General features: G+C 46.6%; 8 protein-coding genes across 8 annotated transcripts; 3 read left to right on the top strand and 5 right to left on the bottom strand.

The window, feature by feature from the left end:
• Positions 1–431: 431 nt before the first annotated feature.
• On the bottom strand, positions 432–1,490 carry EYB26_009441 (uncharacterized protein; the record flags this gene model as incomplete). Its single annotated transcript, XM_054268691.1, has 2 exons — positions 432–565; positions 629–1,490. 2 exons carry the CDS (start codon positions 1,488–1,490, stop codon positions 432–434), a joined length of 996 nt encoding a protein of 331 aa, XP_054124666.1.
• Positions 1,491–2,317: 827 nt separating this feature from the next.
• On the bottom strand, positions 2,318–4,230 carry EYB26_009442 (uncharacterized protein; the record flags this gene model as incomplete). The annotated part of the gene is made up of 4 exons (XM_054268692.1): positions 2,318–2,538; positions 2,605–3,065; positions 3,136–3,900; positions 3,998–4,230. The coding sequence occupies 4 exons, from the start codon at positions 4,228–4,230 to the stop codon at positions 2,318–2,320; spliced, it is 1,680 nt and encodes a 559-aa protein (XP_054124667.1).
• A 741-nt stretch (positions 4,231–4,971) lies between these two features.
• EYB26_009443 (uncharacterized protein) lies at positions 4,972–6,960 on the bottom strand (the record flags this gene model as incomplete). Its single annotated transcript, XM_054268693.1, has 5 exons — positions 4,972–5,134; positions 5,212–5,387; positions 5,476–5,778; positions 6,006–6,800; positions 6,877–6,960. The coding sequence occupies 5 exons, from the start codon at positions 6,958–6,960 to the stop codon at positions 4,972–4,974; spliced, it is 1,521 nt and encodes a 506-aa protein (XP_054124668.1).
• Positions 6,961–7,866: 906 nt separating this feature from the next.
• Positions 7,867–9,755, top strand: EYB26_009444 (uncharacterized protein; the record flags this gene model as incomplete). The annotated part of the gene is made up of 5 exons (XM_054268694.1): positions 7,867–7,947; positions 8,011–8,838; positions 8,946–9,260; positions 9,353–9,519; positions 9,599–9,755. 5 exons carry the CDS (start codon positions 7,867–7,869, stop codon positions 9,753–9,755), a joined length of 1,548 nt encoding a protein of 515 aa, XP_054124669.1.
• Positions 9,756–10,688: 933 nt separating this feature from the next.
• EYB26_009445 (uncharacterized protein) lies at positions 10,689–11,445 on the bottom strand (the record flags this gene model as incomplete). The annotated part of the gene is made up of 4 exons (XM_054268695.1): positions 10,689–11,132; positions 11,195–11,254; positions 11,322–11,345; positions 11,410–11,445. The coding sequence occupies 4 exons, from the start codon at positions 11,443–11,445 to the stop codon at positions 10,689–10,691; spliced, it is 564 nt and encodes a 187-aa protein (XP_054124670.1).
• Positions 11,446–12,556: 1,111 nt separating this feature from the next.
• On the top strand, positions 12,557–13,178 carry EYB26_009446 (uncharacterized protein; the record flags this gene model as incomplete). The annotated part of the gene is made up of 3 exons (XM_054268696.1): positions 12,557–12,805; positions 12,864–13,114; positions 13,169–13,178. 3 exons carry the CDS (start codon positions 12,557–12,559, stop codon positions 13,176–13,178), a joined length of 510 nt encoding a protein of 169 aa, XP_054124671.1.
• A 1,333-nt stretch (positions 13,179–14,511) lies between these two features.
• On the top strand, positions 14,512–16,170 carry EYB26_009447 (uncharacterized protein; the record flags this gene model as incomplete). The annotated part of the gene is made up of 2 exons (XM_054268697.1): positions 14,512–14,820; positions 14,884–16,170. 2 exons carry the CDS (start codon positions 14,512–14,514, stop codon positions 16,168–16,170), a joined length of 1,596 nt encoding a protein of 531 aa, XP_054124672.1.
• An 819-nt stretch (positions 16,171–16,989) lies between these two features.
• Positions 16,990–20,326, bottom strand: EYB26_009448 (uncharacterized protein; the record flags this gene model as incomplete). Its single annotated transcript, XM_054268698.1, has 4 exons — positions 16,990–18,444; positions 18,546–18,790; positions 18,862–19,976; positions 20,028–20,326. 4 exons carry the CDS (start codon positions 20,324–20,326, stop codon positions 16,990–16,992), a joined length of 3,114 nt encoding a protein of 1,037 aa, XP_054124673.1.
• Positions 20,327–20,435: the final 109 nt, after the last annotated feature.

Below are 20,435 nucleotides of genomic sequence, written 5' to 3' on the forward strand. Positions count from 1 at the left end.
TTGCTTGGGGGAATTTTTATTACTGATCTAAAGAAGTACCCTTTCTTAGATTTGCCTGAATGATGCCTGAGCTCCTGCACATCCCTCGTCTTCTGAGGTCAATTGCTTTGTTTGATTGTTGATGATATTGGTAGAGGGTCTGATCTTCGGTGAGTGTCGCCAAAGCAGCCCTCCTTTGTCTGTATGTTTTCAATGTAAAATCATGACTATTATAAGAATCCGGCTTGCATGAAGCTCTCTATTGTTCATTCTATTTAGCAGGAGTCTCTCTTCGCAATCGTTCTTCCGCTCTTATGAACATAAAGCGAGCCGAACTGCTGAGGACATCAGGTATAAGACGACTCGCCGGTAAGCCTAAGATTCCATTTTCGGGAAAGAAACATCATTGTATATTTGATCACTCTTCTGGAACCGGACGTTAAGAGGCATAATCAAATATAGTCCTTGATTTGCTGCTCAGTCCACTCCCAAAATTTATACGCACCACCTGTGCCACCCTCCGACTCGAGCTTCGTCGCATTTATCAGGTCCGGTCGCAAGGGGTAGAATCTTCCGAAAGGAGCCACTAGAGAAAATCGCTAATATTAGCAACTGGATAGGAAAACAGAAAGTATGGTGTAATACGTACCCCATTCTCCCGACTTTTCCAAGGTGATTTCTGGCGACAATGCGGCAAAAAGCTCGGTGTATGCACCCATTATAGGGGGATAACCGACTACTTTGACAATTGCCTTCAAGGCTGCGGGTTGGTCGCGAGCAAGTTCCGAGGTCAGATTACCTGGGTTGATCGGTACACTCACAATGCCATCTGCTTTGTGACGCCGGGCATACTCCACACCAAGTGCCCAAGCACCACACTTGCTGATTCCGTATCTCTCAGTTGCTGGTTTGGGCTCATGATAATCCAGATTGTCGAGTGCAACGCCCACATTTTCTGCACCGAAAAGCTCTAATCCAAATGAAGAAAGCCAGATCACACGGACCGAACCTTCGGGCTCGGATTTTGCTGTCTTTGCCAGAAGAGCTGTAACAAGCCTGGTGAAGAGATGCGTTCCGATACAATTGACACCGAGCGCAAGCTCATGGCCTTGAACAGTATTCGTTGCCTCTGGTGTCCCAACCATTACGCCGGCATTGTTGAAAAGAACATGGAGCGTTTGTTCCTGCGACAAGAATAGCTCGGCGGATTGCTTCACCGTGCTGAGATCGCTAAGATCCAAATGAAGAAAATGCAATGAACCGGTAGAACTGGGCTGAGAATTCCTGATCTCGTCAATAGCTACGCTCGCCTTCTCCGTAGAGCGCGCAGCCATCCACACTTTAGCCCCCTTTGAGTAGAGAATGCGAGCTGTTTCTTTTCCAACCCCTGTGTTGGAGCCGGTAACTAGATACACCTTGCCTTCAAGACTAGGCACATTTTTCTCGGTAAATTCGGGTTTAGGAGGGCGAAATGAAGCCCAAGTGCTTCGTAGTGATGGACCAGGTGCCATTACTTTTCTTATCGTATTGCAGATTGACGTGTTTTCCGGGTCGTAAATGTTTCGTAGAAGTAAACACAGCTCTGGTTGACATGTATCTTTTCCATAAATAGTGTACCAAGCGCCATTGGACGACTAGAATTTACGGTAGTAACTCGGAGTTGTTGGATCATGGCCCTTCAGCCGGTGCATTCGATTCGGATTCGGAGCATCAGCAAACCAGAATCTAGTTTGTCAAAAGTCATAATCTACTACCTAACTACTACACACCAGCCGGCTCATCTATTTATGAAAAGTTGACACATTATTGCAACCCGCCATCCTTGTTATGCGACTTACTGTTAAAGCTACAATTAGTACTGTTTTATAATTTGGCCATACTCAAACTAAACGACTCACAAATTTGGGACATATCTGCTTCAATCTCTGCCACATGAATAGCTCCTCTCGGAGCGATACATGCACATACTTTGATTGTCCTCCAGGATGCTCACTGATTTAAGTATATGGCATTTGTATGGGAATGTAGGTTTTATCTTCGCAATAATATCGGAGTTCTATACTGGAGTGATTAATGTCGAGATAATAATAGTCGATCGTCTACGAGAAGTAAACGAATACCAAAGTGGCTTGAAGTAATAGCGTCTCATTCTTACCGTGTTTAATGATATTCAGAAACTAGTTTTGTGGTCTCACTCATTGAAGACACATCTCAACTTCATGCGTATCTAGAAGAAAATAGGACAAAGACCTCACATAAATGTGGAATGAAAATTACAGGACTACCATCAGGGAGGACAAATTCTGACCTTGGTATCGATCTACAGTCGATAACCAACTTACCAAAGTCGCTTTATTCTGATCTTCATCTCACGATCTGGAGGCATAGTACCTGCTCCGCAATAGGTTTGGTTATTCTGCGCTGGTCGGTCTGAAGGAGATCCGTCCAATTTCACCCATTTAACAACCTCTATGTCGAATTTCGATACTAACATGCCTATTGTAGTCAGGATCTCGTGTTTAGCGAAGTGTCGTCCAGGACAAACGGGTGGACCGCCGCCTACAATGATGGATTAAATTAGTATCACGATGAATGGATGAGCACGAAAATGAGAGTTGATCATACCGAAAGGAAAGTAGGAACTCGGCCGCCCCGCCATAGCAAAGACACGTCTGCGCTCAGTCTTGCCGTCCTCCTTGGTGTCCTCCACGTATTTGATGTGTCGCTCAGCCCAGAATTCAGAAGCAGGGTGTCCACTTGATCCCCAGACACTTTCTTCGTAATGCGCAGCCATCATAGGGACCTGTAACATGGCCCCCTTTCGAATATTGTATCCGTCCATGGTGATGTTTTCTTTGGCGTGGCGAATAATGTTGAAATTCATGTGCAATCGCAGAACTTCGGTAAAAACTGACTGTAGCAAGGGCAAGACTACTAACTTCTGAATATCACAAATATGTTCACCAGTTACAGGGTCGATGGAGTAGGTTGTAGCTACTTCTTCCCGGACCGCTTGTAGTAGGCACGAATCCTGGAAGATCCGGAGAATCATCCACATTGTGGTTGGGATAGTATTGGAATTCTGTCTGTAGATAACCAATGTTAGAAAGAAGCGTGCGAATGATATCTCACATCTCATGAGAGAGGAGAACGTACGCGAAGAGAAGAGTTCCAAGTGCACCAGATATGGATACGTCTGGAAAGCCACTTTCCTTGAACCACTTTGCAATCTCGCGACAAACGCGAGCACCGAAATGAGGTTCCCAGCTCGATTCGGCGTCCGGCCCATTCCAGTCAAAGTTGTCCCAAGCAGCATGAACATACCTCTCGATCGTAGAGAGGTACTTGTCCTGGGCATTGTAAGGGCCTGGGTTGAGCCATTTGGGAAAGCCCAATGTAAGCATAAACACATTATGATCGAATTCCCAAAATGTATCCAAGAAGTCTGGGTCCAACTCGAAGACCTTAGGGCCCAACAAAGTACTCATGGCGCATTTGGTCACCTCGCGTCGGCACGTTTCAACCACACCTAGCGTAGTCCACTTTTCAAGAGGATATTTATTAAGATCGTGCGCAAGCTGATTGCTATATGCCTGAATAATAGGCTTCAAGTGTTGCGTTCTCGCCAAATATTCTGTATGAATTTGTTCGTATCTCGCCCAGTATCGCTGTTCCTTTGGTGTGCCTTCCGTGCCTGGTGCAGGAACATGACCTCGCCCGGACTTGTCGTTGGCAAAGCGCTCTACATGGCTCTTGGGCATTTTGTAAAGAGTGGGAAGAACAGCCTGAGTGAAAATTTCTTCGCTTCCGACTTTGTTGTCCCTGCCGAATATGGACTGTATATGTTTTGTTCCGGAGATGAGGTAGACCGGCACTGTTCCCATGTAGAATTTCGCAATGCTGTTCTTGCTCAGTAGTTTCCTGTTGGCAATAACAAGCCACGTTATCAGTTCATGAATTCCCCCATATTGGAATATACCCAGTAGAATCAACACCGAGGGAAATCGATAGTACTAACATTACGCGTTTCATAAACTTTTCATTATTGGTCAAGAACTGAACAGTGTTATATATGCCAGGAATCGGGTCAGATAGTTTGACGGGCTCTCCCCGTGAACTTATAAACCTCCATGCTGTGAGGGACAAAAGGATGAGGAGCGGCCAAATGACGTTACGATTTCCAAGGATTCCCAGCGTATATTGTGTTAGAGGTTCCGTGACCTGCATTGCTTGACTGAGACGTTGATCCATCGTTGCCCCCATAAGAAGCTCGTCCTCACAATCAAGTTGCAAATATCATCCGTTCTTCAGTCAAGCGGACTCGACTATGGAAACAATATATGGCTATGACACAGTGAAACAATCGACTACAAACGTATAATCGTATTGATTCAGTTGTTCTATGATACTACTTCAGTAGGTACATAGGTTTTAGAGCTGACACTTGGTCATCAGGTGGTTATTTCAGTAAAGTCTCCTCCGATTGGTGCGAGACCCCGATTTCACAGACGTCTCCCCGAATACATACCCCGATCCCGAAGTGCTCTCAGAGGATCCATTTCAGCCGAGGTGATTTCCAGCAACGTAAGTAATTTGACCATTTAGAATCCCTAATTCTTGCTTTATCAGTGTGTCATGAATGCTTATTTGACTACCATAATCCGAGCCAGTGAATGACGGTAGCTAACTAGGGCGAGGATGATAAAGCCCCAACGAAGGCCTAACACCACCAGCAAGACGTTGACGAGACCGTCACATACTCGACATACACATTATATCGCCTATCGATAAATAAGACCTGTAAAATAAGCTTCATATCAAGAAATGAGACAATAATGTACAGTGTCCATCGAATCTTAATGTATTTAGCCCGTGCCTTCAGTAGCTGAGATTCATTCCAAGGTTCTTAACTCTTTACTTTAACTCGCTCAGTATATCAAACATTCCTGCAAGCACTGTCATAATTCAAGGTTCAACAAACATTGTCACAGGCTATTTCACTTCGACGGGCGTTAAAGTCACATTCAATGGTATCCGATCCCACACGTTGTAATTCTTCTGCCTCTCGATCCAGCTATGGCTGCCATTCGCAAGTTTCATATCAAAATTATAGAGAATCTTAGCCAAGATAAGACGCATTTCCGTCATTGCAAGACTAGGGAGTGTTAGGTATGTCCAATACCGGTACGCACGAGCTCAACAAGGGTAAACAGAAAGATGAAGAGTACTAACTTTCTTCCGATGCAATTCCGCGGTCCCATGCTAAATGCTTGAACGGCTTCCAACATATCACTGTGTTCCTTGGCTACTTTGACATCCACCATAAAACGTTCAGGGCGAAACGACCAAGGGTCGACCCAGTTCTCCTTGCTGTGATTTATCGACCAATGTTGGATCTCAACTAGGGTCTAAGTTTTAAGAGATGAGCTTGGATAGTCACAAGAAAGCTTTTGCTGAAACGGGAGAAAAGAAAGAAAAAAAAAAAACTAAACTCACATCACCGGGAACGAATCGCCCTGCGATCTCAGCACCTCCTGTAGGGACTTCTCGCACCATTCCAGAGGTCAAAGGTGGGTACATTCGCAAAGATTCGTTTAATACAGGAATCAAGTATGTCAATTTGTTTACTGATTGAATATTTATATCCGCGTCTGTTGAGAAGGCAGATCTGATCTCCGCGGTCACCTTCTCCAAGACCTCTGGATGCGTCAGAAGGAAATAGGTTGTGCCAGATAGACAAGTTGCAGTGGTTTCGGAGCCAGCTAGGAGTAGGACAGTGGCATTCACGCTGAGTTTATCCTAATAGATTTTTAGTAGAGAGTCCCGCAATACACAGAGTGTCCTGGATTGCGTGGGTGCATGAGAGGATCACTTACTAGAAGTGGTTTTGTTAGCCACCATATTACCACCAATCATCATTTTAAGCAAAGAGCTTACTTACCAAAAGATAGCCCCTAAAGAATGGAGACTCAAGATTTAGTTACGGTTATTCCCGTTTTCAGCAGACCTGGTGAGGACAACATTACCCATTCATCTCGTCTTTTAGCCAAACCTTCAAAAAGGTCATCATGCCTTTGCTTCATTGCCAGCCTTGACTTTAGCATACTATCGATATAACCGCGCATTGTTTTCATCGCGAGAAATCCACCGGCTTTGTGGATCAATTCGACCAGCGGCCTAGCACCGCCATAACCTAGAGCTACCATGAACGCATGAAACTTGATAGCCTTCATGATAGTAGCAACCCATGGGTGATAATTGACTGTTTGAAGACAATGGAACGACTCTCCAAAAATCAGATCACTCGAGAGGTCAAAGGTTGTCCAGTTATACCATGCCGCCATATCCGGATTTTTGCCAGACTCCGTTCGTAGTCTATCCACTAGCATGTTTATGTGTTTGAGCATGGTGGGTTCTTGCTGTCTCATGGAGCTGTCCGAGAAGCCATGAGAAAGCGCTCGTCTCAGTTGTTGATGTTCGTCTTGGTCGGCATTAACAATGGTGGTAAGTTGGCCTTTGACATTTCGCGTGAACTCGGTAGACTTGGCCATTTCCACCATACCACCTACAGCCCCAACACGGTGGTAATAAATATCCTTCCATGCCCGTGGATCGGTGAATGAGAGGTGGTTGGGCGCAATGCGCACAACCGGCCCATACATGTCATGGAGTCGTTGGGTGTAAAATGCTTGTTCGCCGCGCGCATGACGAATAGCCCATGGAATACGGGAGATACAATGAACTATTGGCCCAGGAAAGTGACACAAAGGGTGGAAGAAGATATTGTATATGGCCGTTACTGCGCTCCAAAGACAAAATACCTTTCGAGCTGAAATATCAGTTGTTGCAAGAGATTCCAGGGTATAGAAAGGTAATGGTAAGAGACACTTCACGCACCGCTGTTAGGATAATTCCAAGATTGACCCAAAAGCCCAACTTATCAGGTTGGAGAAGTTGCCAAAGAGCTATAATAGTAGTCATGTTGTTCTTGGTTCCAAGGTTTTACGTGGTCTGGAGATTGCTCAATAGGACTGTTGATTCATCAGGGACAAAGAAATATGGAAGGAAGCTAGACTGGTTCTTACTATCTAATAGCTCGTACTTACGACCGTTTTGGAACCAACCAACCTGCTGTAGCGCCATTCAACATACTATTCCACCTGAACTTCATGATTGTGTATTATTCTCCATCCGGCATTTTCGGCAAACCTTTGATTGTCGCAAACAATACAAGCCACGTTGCCTAAGCGAATAGGGAGTGAAATTATCTGGAAACGCCCAAGTTAATACATCAAGTTAGTGACAGCTGGAAGAAGAGAAGAAGGAAACACAAGCATACATCGGCTGTGTATAGAATCGGACGTCGTAGCCCTAACTAGCCATCCGAATCGGCCCCTACAGCCCAATCAGATGCCGAGCAATGGTCGGGTCATGTCTAAACACCGCCGAATTTACGAATGGAAGGTGTAAGAACAAAAGTTTCAGAAGTAGGATTATTATTGTACATTGCGATTCCAGCGGAAATAGTAATTTCTGTTTCGTTATGTCCGTTTTGATTCGCCTGGAGTCCGTTGTTGTATCCATGCCCCCCGTTGATTGTAGACATGCACCCAGTTAGCTAAGCTCAGTCACCACGTTATTGAAATATCTGACCTGAGTGAAGTTTTGCCACTCTTCCCTTCTGGCATTTGGTCAAATTGTAAGTGGTGCAATAGAAGCCTTTTGGCCTCTAGGATTCAGATTGTCGAAACCTTACATTGTGGGACTGTTATCCATGTGCAAAACATCTCAAAGTACTACTGATTTAGACTCCAATAAATCACTTTCTTTATCCACAAACACCAGATACATACATACATACGTGAGGCATCGTATGCACCAGGCATTATGGAGGCCGTCTTAGAGACAGGAATGACATTCGTGTCGAGCCTCACAATGAGGGACATGTTGGCTTTGGCCGTTTCCACGGTTTGAGAACATCTAAAGTACTGGAATATGATGAACGTTATCTCATGATACTATTGTGTACAGACTCTTCTGGTGCCAATCACTTGGATGATCTATAACCTCTATTTTCACCCGCTGGCGCGCTTCCCTGGACCCTTTTGGCACCGTGCTACACGTCTTGCATACGTTATCAAAATGAACAAAGGAACACTTGCTTTCGACGTGCTTCCTATGCATAAGAAGTACGGTCCCGTTGTTCGAATTGCGCCTAACGAACTCTCCTTTCAAACTCCCCAGGCATGGAAAGATATTTATGGTCATCGGACCGGCACCGCTGCCGGAGCTGAGGAAATGGACAAGTATCATACATTCTACCGTACCAAGGGAGAGGTTCTCAGCATCAGCTCAGGAGGTCGCGAGTATCATGGAATTCTTCGTCGTCAATTAGCATACGGATTCAGCGACCGCGCCATGCGCGAGCAGGAGCCTATCATTGGCAGTTACATTGATTTGCTGATCAAGAGACTCCATGAAAACTGCGTTGATCCCAACGTGAAGGATCCCAAGACAGGAAACCCAGCGGAGAAAATGCTAAACATGGTCTCCTGGTACAATTGGACCACATTTGATGTGATTGGTGATTTGGTCTTTGGCGAGTCCTTTGGATCGCTTGAAAATGGAAACTATGACCCTTGGGTAGCCGCTATCAATGACTCTATCAAATTCCTTGGTGTTATCAATGGAGTCAAGCATATGGGTCTTGAATCTCTGTTCATTTGGGTTGTTAAAAAACTTAATACCGGCCGCCGTGAGCACACAGATCGATTGGTCAAGAAGCTTCAGAAACGTATCAATCTCGGCGTTGAGCGTTTAGACTTGATCGAAGGCTTGCTACAGAAGAAAGATGAATGGGTGAGGGAGGCCCCTCTTCTCAAAGTCTCTGAGATTGAACAATGTTTTTTTTTTTTTTTTTTTTGTTTTGTTTTTCTTACATCCGAGTGCATGCTGACATTTTATAGAACCTATCTATTCACCACCTTGAAGCCAACGGAAGTAGCATCTTGATTGCCGGTTCAGAAACAACAGCTACAATGTTGAGTGGTGTTACCTATATGCTCCTTACACACCCAGAGGCCCTCCGCAAAGTTACCAAAGAAGTGCGCACCACTTTCAAGTCCAGCGAAGAGATCACATTGACATCTGTCAGTTCTCTTACGTATATGCTTGCCTGCTTGAATGAGTCACTGCGTGCTTACCCTCCTGTCCCTTTTGGCATGCCTCGCCAGGTTCCAAAGGGCGGAGCCACCATTGCCGGAGAATATGTCCCAGAAGACGTGAGTTTATTCCCCACTGTTGTTGTCCATGGCTCCCACTCCATGGGCTTCTCGTTGTTTGTTTCAACTTACTAAACATGGACCAATCCAAGACCGTCGTCGCTATTTGGCACTGGGCTGCCTACCATAACGACCAGCTATGGACCGATCCATTCGGCTATCATCCAGAGCGCTATCTCCACGATCCCAGATTTGCTAATGATGCTTTTGCAATCCACAATCCATTCTCCCACGGGCCCAGAAATTGCATTGGAAGACAGTAAGCCAAACCAACAACTCACAAGGATGAGATGAACTATTAATTGTATGATGTTATTGTCACTGACTTTCTCGTCTAGTTTGGCATACGCAGAAATGAGACTTGTATTGGCGCGCCTCCTTTTCGATTTTGAGATGCGTTTGGCAGATCCTGACTTAGACTGGTTGAACCACAAATCTTATGTGCTGTGGTCGAAGCCAGCTTTGAACGTATATTTGACTCCTCGTGAATTTTAAATACGTTTTCATGGAATTTATATACTGGTATCCTCCTGAGGTGGAATCTGCCAGCAATGAGAGCTAACCTTGATTACAACTAGAATGAAATCCTTCCAAGGTTATTGTTCTTGATTTTAGTGACTGCCTTTTTGTTTTATTTAAATTTGGAGGTTTGGCGATACAACATTGAATAGATTGTAGCAAGGAATCCTGCCAGGCTTGATTAGTTTCTCAGAGTAAGTTTGTACCTCTGCCGGTATATATATACATGGATGTATATGTAGATCTTCAAAGTATGTCATGAGGAACATCAGGGGAGACGTCTACATATGACATAAATTATCCACTATGAATAAATAATTCATGGAATCCATGGGTCCCAAATTCATCTACCCTGGACCTACACCGAAATTACAACTGGCACGCTTTACTTCCACAAATGTTGTAAGGTGCCAATAGTATGGGCCTCAAGGCTGGCAGGGCTGGGATGTCTAAGTAAGAAGTCTAAACGTGGGCAGACCACCAGTAACTAGATCTAATAATACATGGCAGTCTGCGTCTGGTTGCATATGTAACAGTTTATCTCCTGCATATGCCTCGGTGATCTGAAAATACTGCAACTTCATAACCGCAACTGAATCACATTGAACGTATCCGCTAAATCTAACATCAGCTCATCGCAAGAACGCACAGATTTCACGTTAAACGCAGAGTCAAATCAAGCACAATGCAGCTCACGCATTACGTCGTTAAAGGTCAACCCCAAAGCATTCGGGCGACCATTCCATATGGGGCAAGATTGTCCCGTATCCTCTCATTATGGGACCTTGTGTATCCCCTCGTGTCCTCGTATCGTTATACCGCATTTGATATTAACCACTCAGATGTTCCACCTCCTTCGGAAAAATTCATGATCAACCACTTCACGCAGACTCACAACATTCTCGATCCTCACTTGTTCTTCGGCGTGTTCAACTGCGCAAGCTTCTTCTGCACCTCCGCCTCGACCCTCCGCTGCAACTCCGGCCGATACCCAAACATAAACAAATACTCCAAAAACACAAACAACGGCGCCAAAAACAGCGCCTGGAAAAGATTATCCAACAAAGCCGGCGATCGTCCCTCGTAGGCTCCATGGCCAATAAACTGAGCAATCCATGACACGATAAAGATTCCGAAGGACCAGGATGTAGCAGTCGCGCCGTAGGTCATTGTGAGGTAATTCATGTAGGCGGCGGCACCCAGCAGAGTAGGAACGCATATCAGACCGACGACCGGCTCGAGGAGGATGTAGCCCAGGGCGTAGATTAGGGATTGGATTGTGCCGGCGTTGAGAGGGAGGTATTTGTATTGAAGAAAGTCCGGCAGGGGGATGAGCGTTGGTGTGTTGGTGAACTGTGATGAGACGACGGTCAATACACAATACCCCTTTATAAAGGAGGAAGAAAGAAGCTTACCAATTGAATACTGGTTATGAGGATGACGGGAACGAAGATCATGTGTATCCGGACATTGACCTGTGGGACGTTTATCAGCTGGCTGGCAATAAATAATAGCATGAGAGGATCGTCAGGAACCGCATACCGGATTATGGTGGTAAGTGCCATACTATTTGAATGTTAGCGACGATTCTCTGGTCTAAATAGGTACAGTATCTGCTGGAGAAACTCACAAAGACGAGTTGTCTCTCAAGATCCAAAGTCATCATTATGAGATGATATTGTGTGTGGGGTTTCAATCCCCAACAGTCAACGACAGGGTGTTGAGCTTCAGTGGGCGGTGGTCTTATGAAAAGAACTATAAAACAGTTCAAGTGTCAATATAGCTATCAGCGCGGTTGTTAGGTCTTGTTTTGCGACGTTGCAGATCGTTGCGTGGTTGTCGAAACAGTTGTTGTCTGAACTGTTGGGCTGTCGTTGGATGATGATATGATAAGATGTTCTGGTAATACGTAGTTAACTAACTGAGAACGGACTTAGCAATACCTAACCAGCGCTGGATGCCGAGGCCACGTCCACCAAGCAAATGTGTCTGGATCACATGCCCTCCCTATCCCCCGCACTCGATTTCATGCTCGATTATGGGGTGATGATATGGCACGAAATTTAGGCCTGAAATCGATTTATCGATCCATCGATTGATTGATTGATTGATTGATTGATTTCACTCGACTATGGTACAGGGAACATGATCTATTACTGTGTACAACGTAGCGACCCGTTCTGATGCATTCGATAATATCTGTACGAGCCATGACATGTTACGATACAATGGGAATTGGTGTAGTCTGGTATTTCCCTACCTATGGCCCCGGCATACGGGTGTCTCAGTTGCTCAGTTGAAAATACGTACAAAATATTTGCAAGCGCAGGGTTGAAGAGTCAAGACCATTGAGTTTTGGCGTGGCTTGTCAAGACTTTCCAGGCAATGGTGTGTCACAGGTCACGGATCACGTGATCGAATGGAAACCCGCTCAGAATCCCGCGTCGTTGAGATGACTCTGCAGAGTACTCTATTTCAACAGTCTCGGGGCAGAAGACGTTGACTGGCGACATCCATCGCAGGCGCAGCACAGAGCAGAATTTGCCTCTCGATAAGATAGACAAAAAACTTCTGCGACAAGAATATCTGTGTCCATCCTGGTCTCCATGTCTTTAGTCTAAAGAGCTCTTCTTTTCGCATTGCCTTTGGACATGCTGAGCTTGGCCGGTTCCTTCTTTTGATTCTGATCGAGGGCTATTGCATAGCGGCTATTATCGCATACGCTTCGATTTCCGCATACATTCATTCCCACCGAACACCCCTCGGAAGCAGAGAGAATGTTCTTCCTCAAAGAGGAAACCAAAGTCGTCACCCTCCACCCGTCCTTTTTCGGACCCAATGTCAAGGAATATCTGATCAACCGCTTGAACGAAGAAGAAGAGGGACGATGTACGGGTGATCATTTCGTGATTTGTGTCATGGACATGGTGGATATTGGCGACGGGCGAGTGATACCGGGCAGTGGACATGCAGAATATACTATCAAATATCGCGCGATCATATGGAAGCCTTTCCGAGGGGAGACGGTACGCTTGTCTTTTCTTTCCATCTCGTATCTGTGGTTGTATGCTAACTCGCGTATAGGTCGATGCCATCGTGACCTCGGTTAAACCCACCGGTATCTTCACGCTCGCGGGCCCTCTGTCGGTGTTTATTGCGCGCAAAAATATACCATCAGATATCAAATGGGAACCCGGCACCGTGCCGCCCCAATATACGGATCATGCAGACCAGGTTATTGAGCGAGGAACGAGTCTGCGGTTGAAGATACTGGGTGTGAAGCCAGATGTGTCTGCGATTAATGCGATTGGCACCATTAAGGAGGATTATCTTGGGTAAGATTATGCACATGACTGTTACTGAATTTGCTACTGACAGTTTTACGATAGCACCCTCTAAGGTTCCTTCACTATTTATAGAGAATCGTCTCCCTCAGCACTCGATGATGCCGAATTTCTACCCGCGACTGCCCTACGAAGAATGGCGGCGTATATGCCTGGTTCTGCGAGTGTTCGACAACAAGTGACTTCGGGCTGGTGATATGTCACTCGCAAGGAAGCTACCAAGTGCAGACGTCACAACCGGATAGTAATGAGCACGAACTATTTTGGCGACATCAGAAAAAGAAAATATTCTGTATCGTTATACATTATACAACAAAACGTGGATGAGTCGGGCGCACTATGTAGTAAATTGTACTTGACGGCGCATCACAGAATTGGCATAGTCAGCGTACATAATACAAATTAAGTTACAGTAACTAGTTAGTTACGAGCTGCGTATGTACGTAGTTGCTTTAAGTTTACTCTGATACAGTAAGCAACACAACAGAGGCTAGAATGGTGTGGGCCTTGCGATCCTCTAATAAGAGTTCTAGAATGAAGATTAGGCTCGGGCAATTTCGCAGGGCGGAGAAGAGAGAATATGCCCTGCCATGCGAATCATATTTCTACAGCATATGTAGCACACTGCTCTCAGAGGCAGGGCCGGTGGTTCGCTGAATCTCCGTATTTCTTACTTGACAGCAGAGACTGTACATCAATAACAACCAGTTTCCTGCCTTCGTTCTGGGAGGAGGACCGTTGCACTAGTTAACCCGTTCTGTGCTAAATTACTCGCAGACCCTACTAGCGCGGCGGACTAAAGATGAAACGCTGGTGCCCTTGCTTAGTCCCTCCCTGCCATAGTTATTTGATTAGATTATCGTCTTGGAGCACCGGCCCTGGTCCTACACTACGTAGTAGTATGTGACTATGTATGCAGCCTGTATGGAGTAAGCCCAGAGACTGACTTTATGGAGTATGGCGTGTAACAACAAGACTACGTGTAACAAAATAAATAAAGGAAACGCGTGGAGAACTACGGCGTAGTTCCTCTGTTGTTCCTCAGCTCCTGTCGCAAACCAAGGGTTCTAGCGGAGCGCGAACCAAACAACGAAGTTACTCTAGATCGAGTCTAGATAAAGACAAAAACAATTGCTTTCGTCCTGACTCTTCCTCTTTTTCTTTTCCTCTTTTTCACTCCTCTCTCATTCCTTTGACATTGTTTACATCTGCAGTCCCGCCACCCCGGCATCTTCCTTCCTCTCGCTCCTCTTGCATCCCTCTCCCTCGCATCAACATTGAACAAACAGTTCTCTGTTCTGTTGATTGTTTACATACCCCGCCGTCCTTCCTGAGTCGCACAGTGTCAACAATCTTTTCGAACAAACTTGATCCTAAGACGACAAACAATGGCGCTCAAAGCAGTCTACGAGCGATTCCTCTCCTCCCCAACCTCTGGCGCCCTGAGCGCCGATGTCTCAGTCAACTACATCACGACCACAACCTCAATCACGGGCAGCGAACAGGTCCTCAAGCATCTGAGTAACCAGGAGAAGGCAGTCAAGAAAAAGGGAGACAAGATCCTCGGCATCGTCGAGACTCCGGATACTGTTGTCCTGGACGTGGAGACTACACTGGAGTTTGTGACTGGGGGTGGGGCTTATCTGCCCTCGCTGGACGATAATTTCCTAGCCGACCGCGTAGTGACTTTTCCCACGGTACGTTTTGTGTTTTCTCTATCGTCGTATGTAATAGGCCCCTTTGCTGATTGATGACTGCAGATACACATTGTTCACTTCAATTCGCAATCCCAGATCCAACAGGTCAGAGTCTATTGGGACCAGGGTTCGCTCTTGAAACAAGTCGACGTCATCGGTTCTCGTGGAAAGAATTGGCCCATTCGCGATGCTAAGGATCAGTTGAAGTTGATTGCCAATGTAGCAACTGCACAGGGTATCACCACACCCCCGCCCCAAAAACACGTCCCCGTCGCAGTTGGAAAAGCGCCTGGTTCGTCTAGACCTCCTTCGCGCTCGCCCAGCGAGATTTTTGGCGGCAGTGATGACGTTGAGAACGAGCCCACTCCTCGCGCTCGCGATAGCATCATTTCGCCTCGAGCTGGCGCTGCGAAGCACTTCCGACCTGTCCGTGTTTTTGGTGAAGACGATGAAGATGTCACTTCAAGCCCCATCAAGCCCAAGATTGGTTCGAACAAGGGATTCCAACCCGTGCGCGTATTCGACGTAGAGCAACATGAAGCCGAAGTCGCTCAGCAGCCACGAGCCGGAGCGACTAAGAACTTCCAACCCATCCGTGTCTTCGACCTAGGCGAAGATGACGCAGAACCCGAAAAGGAACGTCAATACAAGACCCACCCCAATAAATTCAACCATTTCGAGATAGGCGCCGAGGCCAATGCCGCGCGCGAAGTCAAGGACATTCCAGCAGTTCGCTCAGGGCCCATGTCTCAATGGGACTTTGCGGATTTCTATACGCCAGAGAAGCCGCGTCAAAAGGTTCGTGCGCAGGACGTGCGCCATTTCGGCTGGAGTGACAACGAAGAAGAGAATATCGAAACACCCCCCGTCCGACCACGAGTCGTCCAACCACGCCGTGACGCAGAGACGCATTTCCTTCTCGACGAGACGGACGACGAGAACAACAAGCCCGAGCCTCTTCACCCAGGTAAACGCATGATCGGCTCATTCGGCAACAAGGGTCAAGGATTGTATGACAACAATGTATACGACGAAGAAGGAAACCCAACCCCCAAACAACCCCTCGGCACCGTCGTCAACAACATCCATCGCAAAAAGGATTTTGATTCCCACTGGGAAGTTCGCGACCCAACTCCATCTGATATTGCGGCAGCGTCTGCCGAAGAGAATATCGGCAGGCGGCCCGTGAGCAGTGATCGTGTCAAGGCCGTCAAGATGATGGAATCGTCATGGGATAAGTTTGATGAGAACGATGCCGCCGATGATGCGAAGCAGACAACCACCACCGCGTTGCCGAAGAGGATTAGTCGGGCTGTTTTTCAGCCCAGTTGGGCTCTTGGTGATGAGTGAGCGAGTGAATGAGTGAACAACATCTCTCCAATAAATGAAGAAGGCTTTATTCTGTCTCGCTGGACTTGATATGATGCCATTGGTTGATTGACTGATTGCATCGATTGACCTGATTCCTAAGATTCTGCCTGTGTATACAATATATTCTTTTCTCTTCTCGTTTTCTCATTTTTTTCTTCTTCTTCGATTCATGTCTTTTTCTTTCTGTCTTTTCTCTTCATTCAAAACCCCCGTGTTTCTAAATACCCCCCTGGAGGATTCCGTTCAAAATCGAACCAAAAATTAAGACCGAACTTCAAAAAAAATAGATTACTTGAAAAAAAGAGAGAAAGGGGACTGGATAACTAGTTCCCTTCGTCGCCCTTACACGTAAGGATATATATGTATATATGTAATTGGAACTTATTCCAGCCATAATCAAGGCTTCGACATACCGAAGTGCATAAGCTGGTGGATTCTAGATGTCGTCAACATCAGTGGTACTTAGGTGCCAAATAACGAATGTATCATCTGAGATTATCGTATAGATCAACTCTCAACCTAATATATCTTTCAATTGACTCCTACCTGGGGCAACTGACATTGACACTTGAAATAATCATACTCATGTACTTGACTCGTTACATCATAATCATAACAATCACTCGAAAAATGGAGGGCATACAACTAAAGAAAACAAAAAGAGAAGACAAAAGCCCGAAAGACGAATCATACATTTCAAAATCCTCTTCTCTAACCAACCCTTCCACTGAGACCTCCTCCCAGAATGACAAATTGTGTTCAAAAATGTGTATGACAGTGCCGATTGAATAGACGCGACTAAATGTAGAACATGCTATTCTTGACTTTCTCATGAATCGTCACCATTCTCTGCTTCTGCTCCATATTATCGCTGCTCGCCTCACTGCCTGTGTCGTTGGGATCAAAGACATCCTGCAGGTAGCAACGAGCCCGCTCGCAGACCAAGTCCGCGTAATAGGCAGGGGGACAGATGCTGACTGCCTTGGTGGCACGGCCAAATGTGTAGCATAGCCGGTGAGATAGGTCAATAAGAACCTCAGCCGAGTTCGTAAACGGGGCGTTAATCGGCATCCCCGCAAAAATCTCGTCGTGAACGACAATATAGTGCGCTGGACGGGCTGTTCCCTGCAATGCTGCATGGGATTGTAAGAAGAAGTCGAACGCACGAGCCTCCGTCACGCCGCGGTCGACCACCGTACCGTTTGGAGGGTTCTTGGACTTGGAGGCATCTTGCTCCCGAGTCACGTAGAAGCGGGTGTGATGGCGTTTACCCACTACCACGATGGAGATACGAGGCTGCTTTTTACCACACATATCTCTGCAAGCCTTCTTGAGTTGAGGTAGCTCCTTGGTTACGACCATATCGTACTGACCCTCTGAGACGCCGTCCCGATAGACTATGATATTCTCAGGATACTCTTCGTGAATATCATGCCAAATCTTGAGACGAGATTTTAGCAGAACGTCCAAGGCATCAACTTGCTCCTGCTTTCCGGGCTGCACATGAAGTTGGGCTGGGAATTGGCTCAAGTCTTTGCCCACGGAGGCTACAATGGCTGCGATACTTGGGGCATTTTTGACGGATCCCGGTGACGGATGAGTAACATCGATCCCCACCAGCATTGTCTTTCCTTTGCTGATAAGGCCAAGTTGAGTGCCCCCGACGATATGGTTTGTTCCGTTCAGTTTCAAATTAACCTTCAGGGCGACATTCGCATCGTATTGTGGACCCCCCCTAGCAAATTTGTCTGCAACAACGCAAGCATGTAGAAGTCCGTACTTCACATCGCAGAGGTACTTGATTGTGTTGTACAGGAATGTTTCACGACGTGGCAATACCACCAAGACAAAGTCGAGTCTATGCTTAACCAAGCTCTCAAATGCAGCATCGACCTTTCGGTTTTCGCCTTCGTTATACGGAACATTCACTCCTGGAACGGTCGACTTGGTGTCAATAGCAATACCCGCAGCACGAACGTTCGTAGCCCATTCCTCGATACGCCTAAGGCACGCCTGTTGGTCGCCGCCAAATCTCCTGTGCGTCACGTCTGGGCTTAGCACTACCCAGGACCATCGTGTAGAGACACGCCTGGCCTCATAGAACACAATTTCTTTCAAATTCCAACTTGCGTCTTTTGGCTGAAGGCGTGACTCCTGCTTCCTGTCAGCTTTTTTGTAAGTGATAAGGGGGGCCTGCAGAGTTCGTCCGGGAACTGTGATGAGGTTTGGAATTGGTTCAAGGCCAAAGGATTTCTAGATTTCAGAATGCGTATTAGATCAGAGTCAAAAAGATAGGAACAGCAATACCATGGACTAAAGATTATCTGATGGTCACGGTATTGGGCCAACTTTACCAGAACATTGTTCGTCGTTGGAGAAAATCCCAAAAGAGGGGCGCCCTGATTGATGATTGAGTCGGCATTGTCACCTGGGGATCTCACAGCGAAGCTGATCATTTGAGCCGTCTGATTCGCAGACAATTTCATCTTTGCAGGCTGTCCCGGTATCACTTCACATACGTCCGCTGGGACATACGACGGCATATCACCGGATCCAACATTCATGACAGGAAGTTTGTTATCAACCACAATATCATGCTCTGTTATTTTCAAGGATTAGCAAATAGGCCAAAGCCAACGTGTCAATCAACTGTTATCAATGCAGACGTACTAATTTTAAACCAATAGGCAACGGTGATGAAACCAGGATTCGTCATCGGCGACACAGGATTCTCCTGCCAGAATTCAATCTCATTCGGACCAGCTCCAAATGGAATCCTTTGTCGTGTTTGTCCCTGTTTTGTCACACCTCTAGGAGCGCGATTCTTGAGCTTCGCACCATCACCCTCACGAGCAAAACCCCAGATACTCTTTTCGCGTCGGACTGGTTTCTTCTTTTTATCCTTTAGATGGGTGACAACAACTCGTAGGGTTTTTAGAAATTTTTCGAGGTTGGGCATGCTCGTAGGATTCTTCCCAATCAAGCTAGGTAGGCTGCCATGCTCGTACACGGCGACATTTTTAACTTGCACATTGACGAGGAGTCTTGCAGTCACAGCGCGGACGCTGACAAAGTAGCCTCTGATGACTTTGAGTCCTTCTCCAAGTGAGAAATGATCATTTGGTTCGGGGTTGAGAGGAAAGTGTTTGTTGGCACCAATACTCGCAATGTCAGAACGAGATTTCGGGTACTCGCCAACCACAATATTCAGGGCTTGGAGGATTTCCGATTTACTTGCGAAGAAAGCGCTTGCATCCGAGGAGGTCAAGTAGTCAATCAAATCAGACATCGCAATCATCCCGGTGAATTTCACCGTGACGATGTGGACATCTGCGTCGGTCTCGTATTCCGTCTCGTTTGCCGCTTTCCAACGAACACGAAAGTCCGTGCTTTCCACGCCGTCAGGTATTTTGTCGAGCTTTTTAGAAGAAACCATGTTGGCACGCGAATCCGTAGCGATGTGGCCTCTCTCAGCAGCAAAATGCTCCTCAAGCAGCAATTGCACAAGACGTTTGCACCGTTTGATTGAAGGGACCTTTTTGTCAGGACCCGGTCCAATGTCAATGCTATACCTGTAGCACTTTGCACTACCTTTGACAGTAAGGTCCATATAGTTTGCATACAGGAGTATCTCATTGCCTTGGGTATTGTAGCCAGGACGGAGAGGAAGAATAGCGGTACCGGGTGCAGGTCCCTTGGCGCTACGTTTAGCTTTGAGGACATTTTTCTCAATGTCGTTTTCCTTCTGAGAAACCACGGCGTTGTACGGAGGTGCTGGCCTAGGGCTGCTGGTATGTTAGTCAAGTCTTAGTCAAGTCTCAAAACTCATATCTTACTTGTAGATCCTCGAGTCCCCACGGCCACGTCCACGGCCACGGCCACCTCGGAAGTCAGGTTGTCCTCCTCGACCTCTACCCCTATCACCCCCGCGTGATGAGTCACGGTATGGAAGATTATAAGTTCCTCCACCTCTCTCGCCAGAGCCTCCACGACCACGACCACGACCACGGTCCCCTCCTTCCTGGAAGCCCCCTCCACGAGGGCCGCCACCTCCACGGAAAGGAGCTCCCCCACCACCGCCACCCGCACGACCTCCACGGCCTCCACGGCCTCCGCGACCGCCTCTATCAGACATGCAGCAGTATTGTCCAGTCGTACAGGCAAGTCAGTTGCAAGATTCGGCAAACGAAATAAGAAAATGAAAAGAGTTTGATGAAGGAAGTCGAGAGCGAGAGTCACAGCTG

The sequence above is a fragment of the Talaromyces marneffei genome, chromosome 8 (assembly GCF_009556855.1).
Source record: "Talaromyces marneffei chromosome 8, complete sequence".
Taxonomy (NCBI): Eukaryota; Fungi; Ascomycota; class Eurotiomycetes; order Eurotiales; family Trichocomaceae; genus Talaromyces; species Talaromyces marneffei.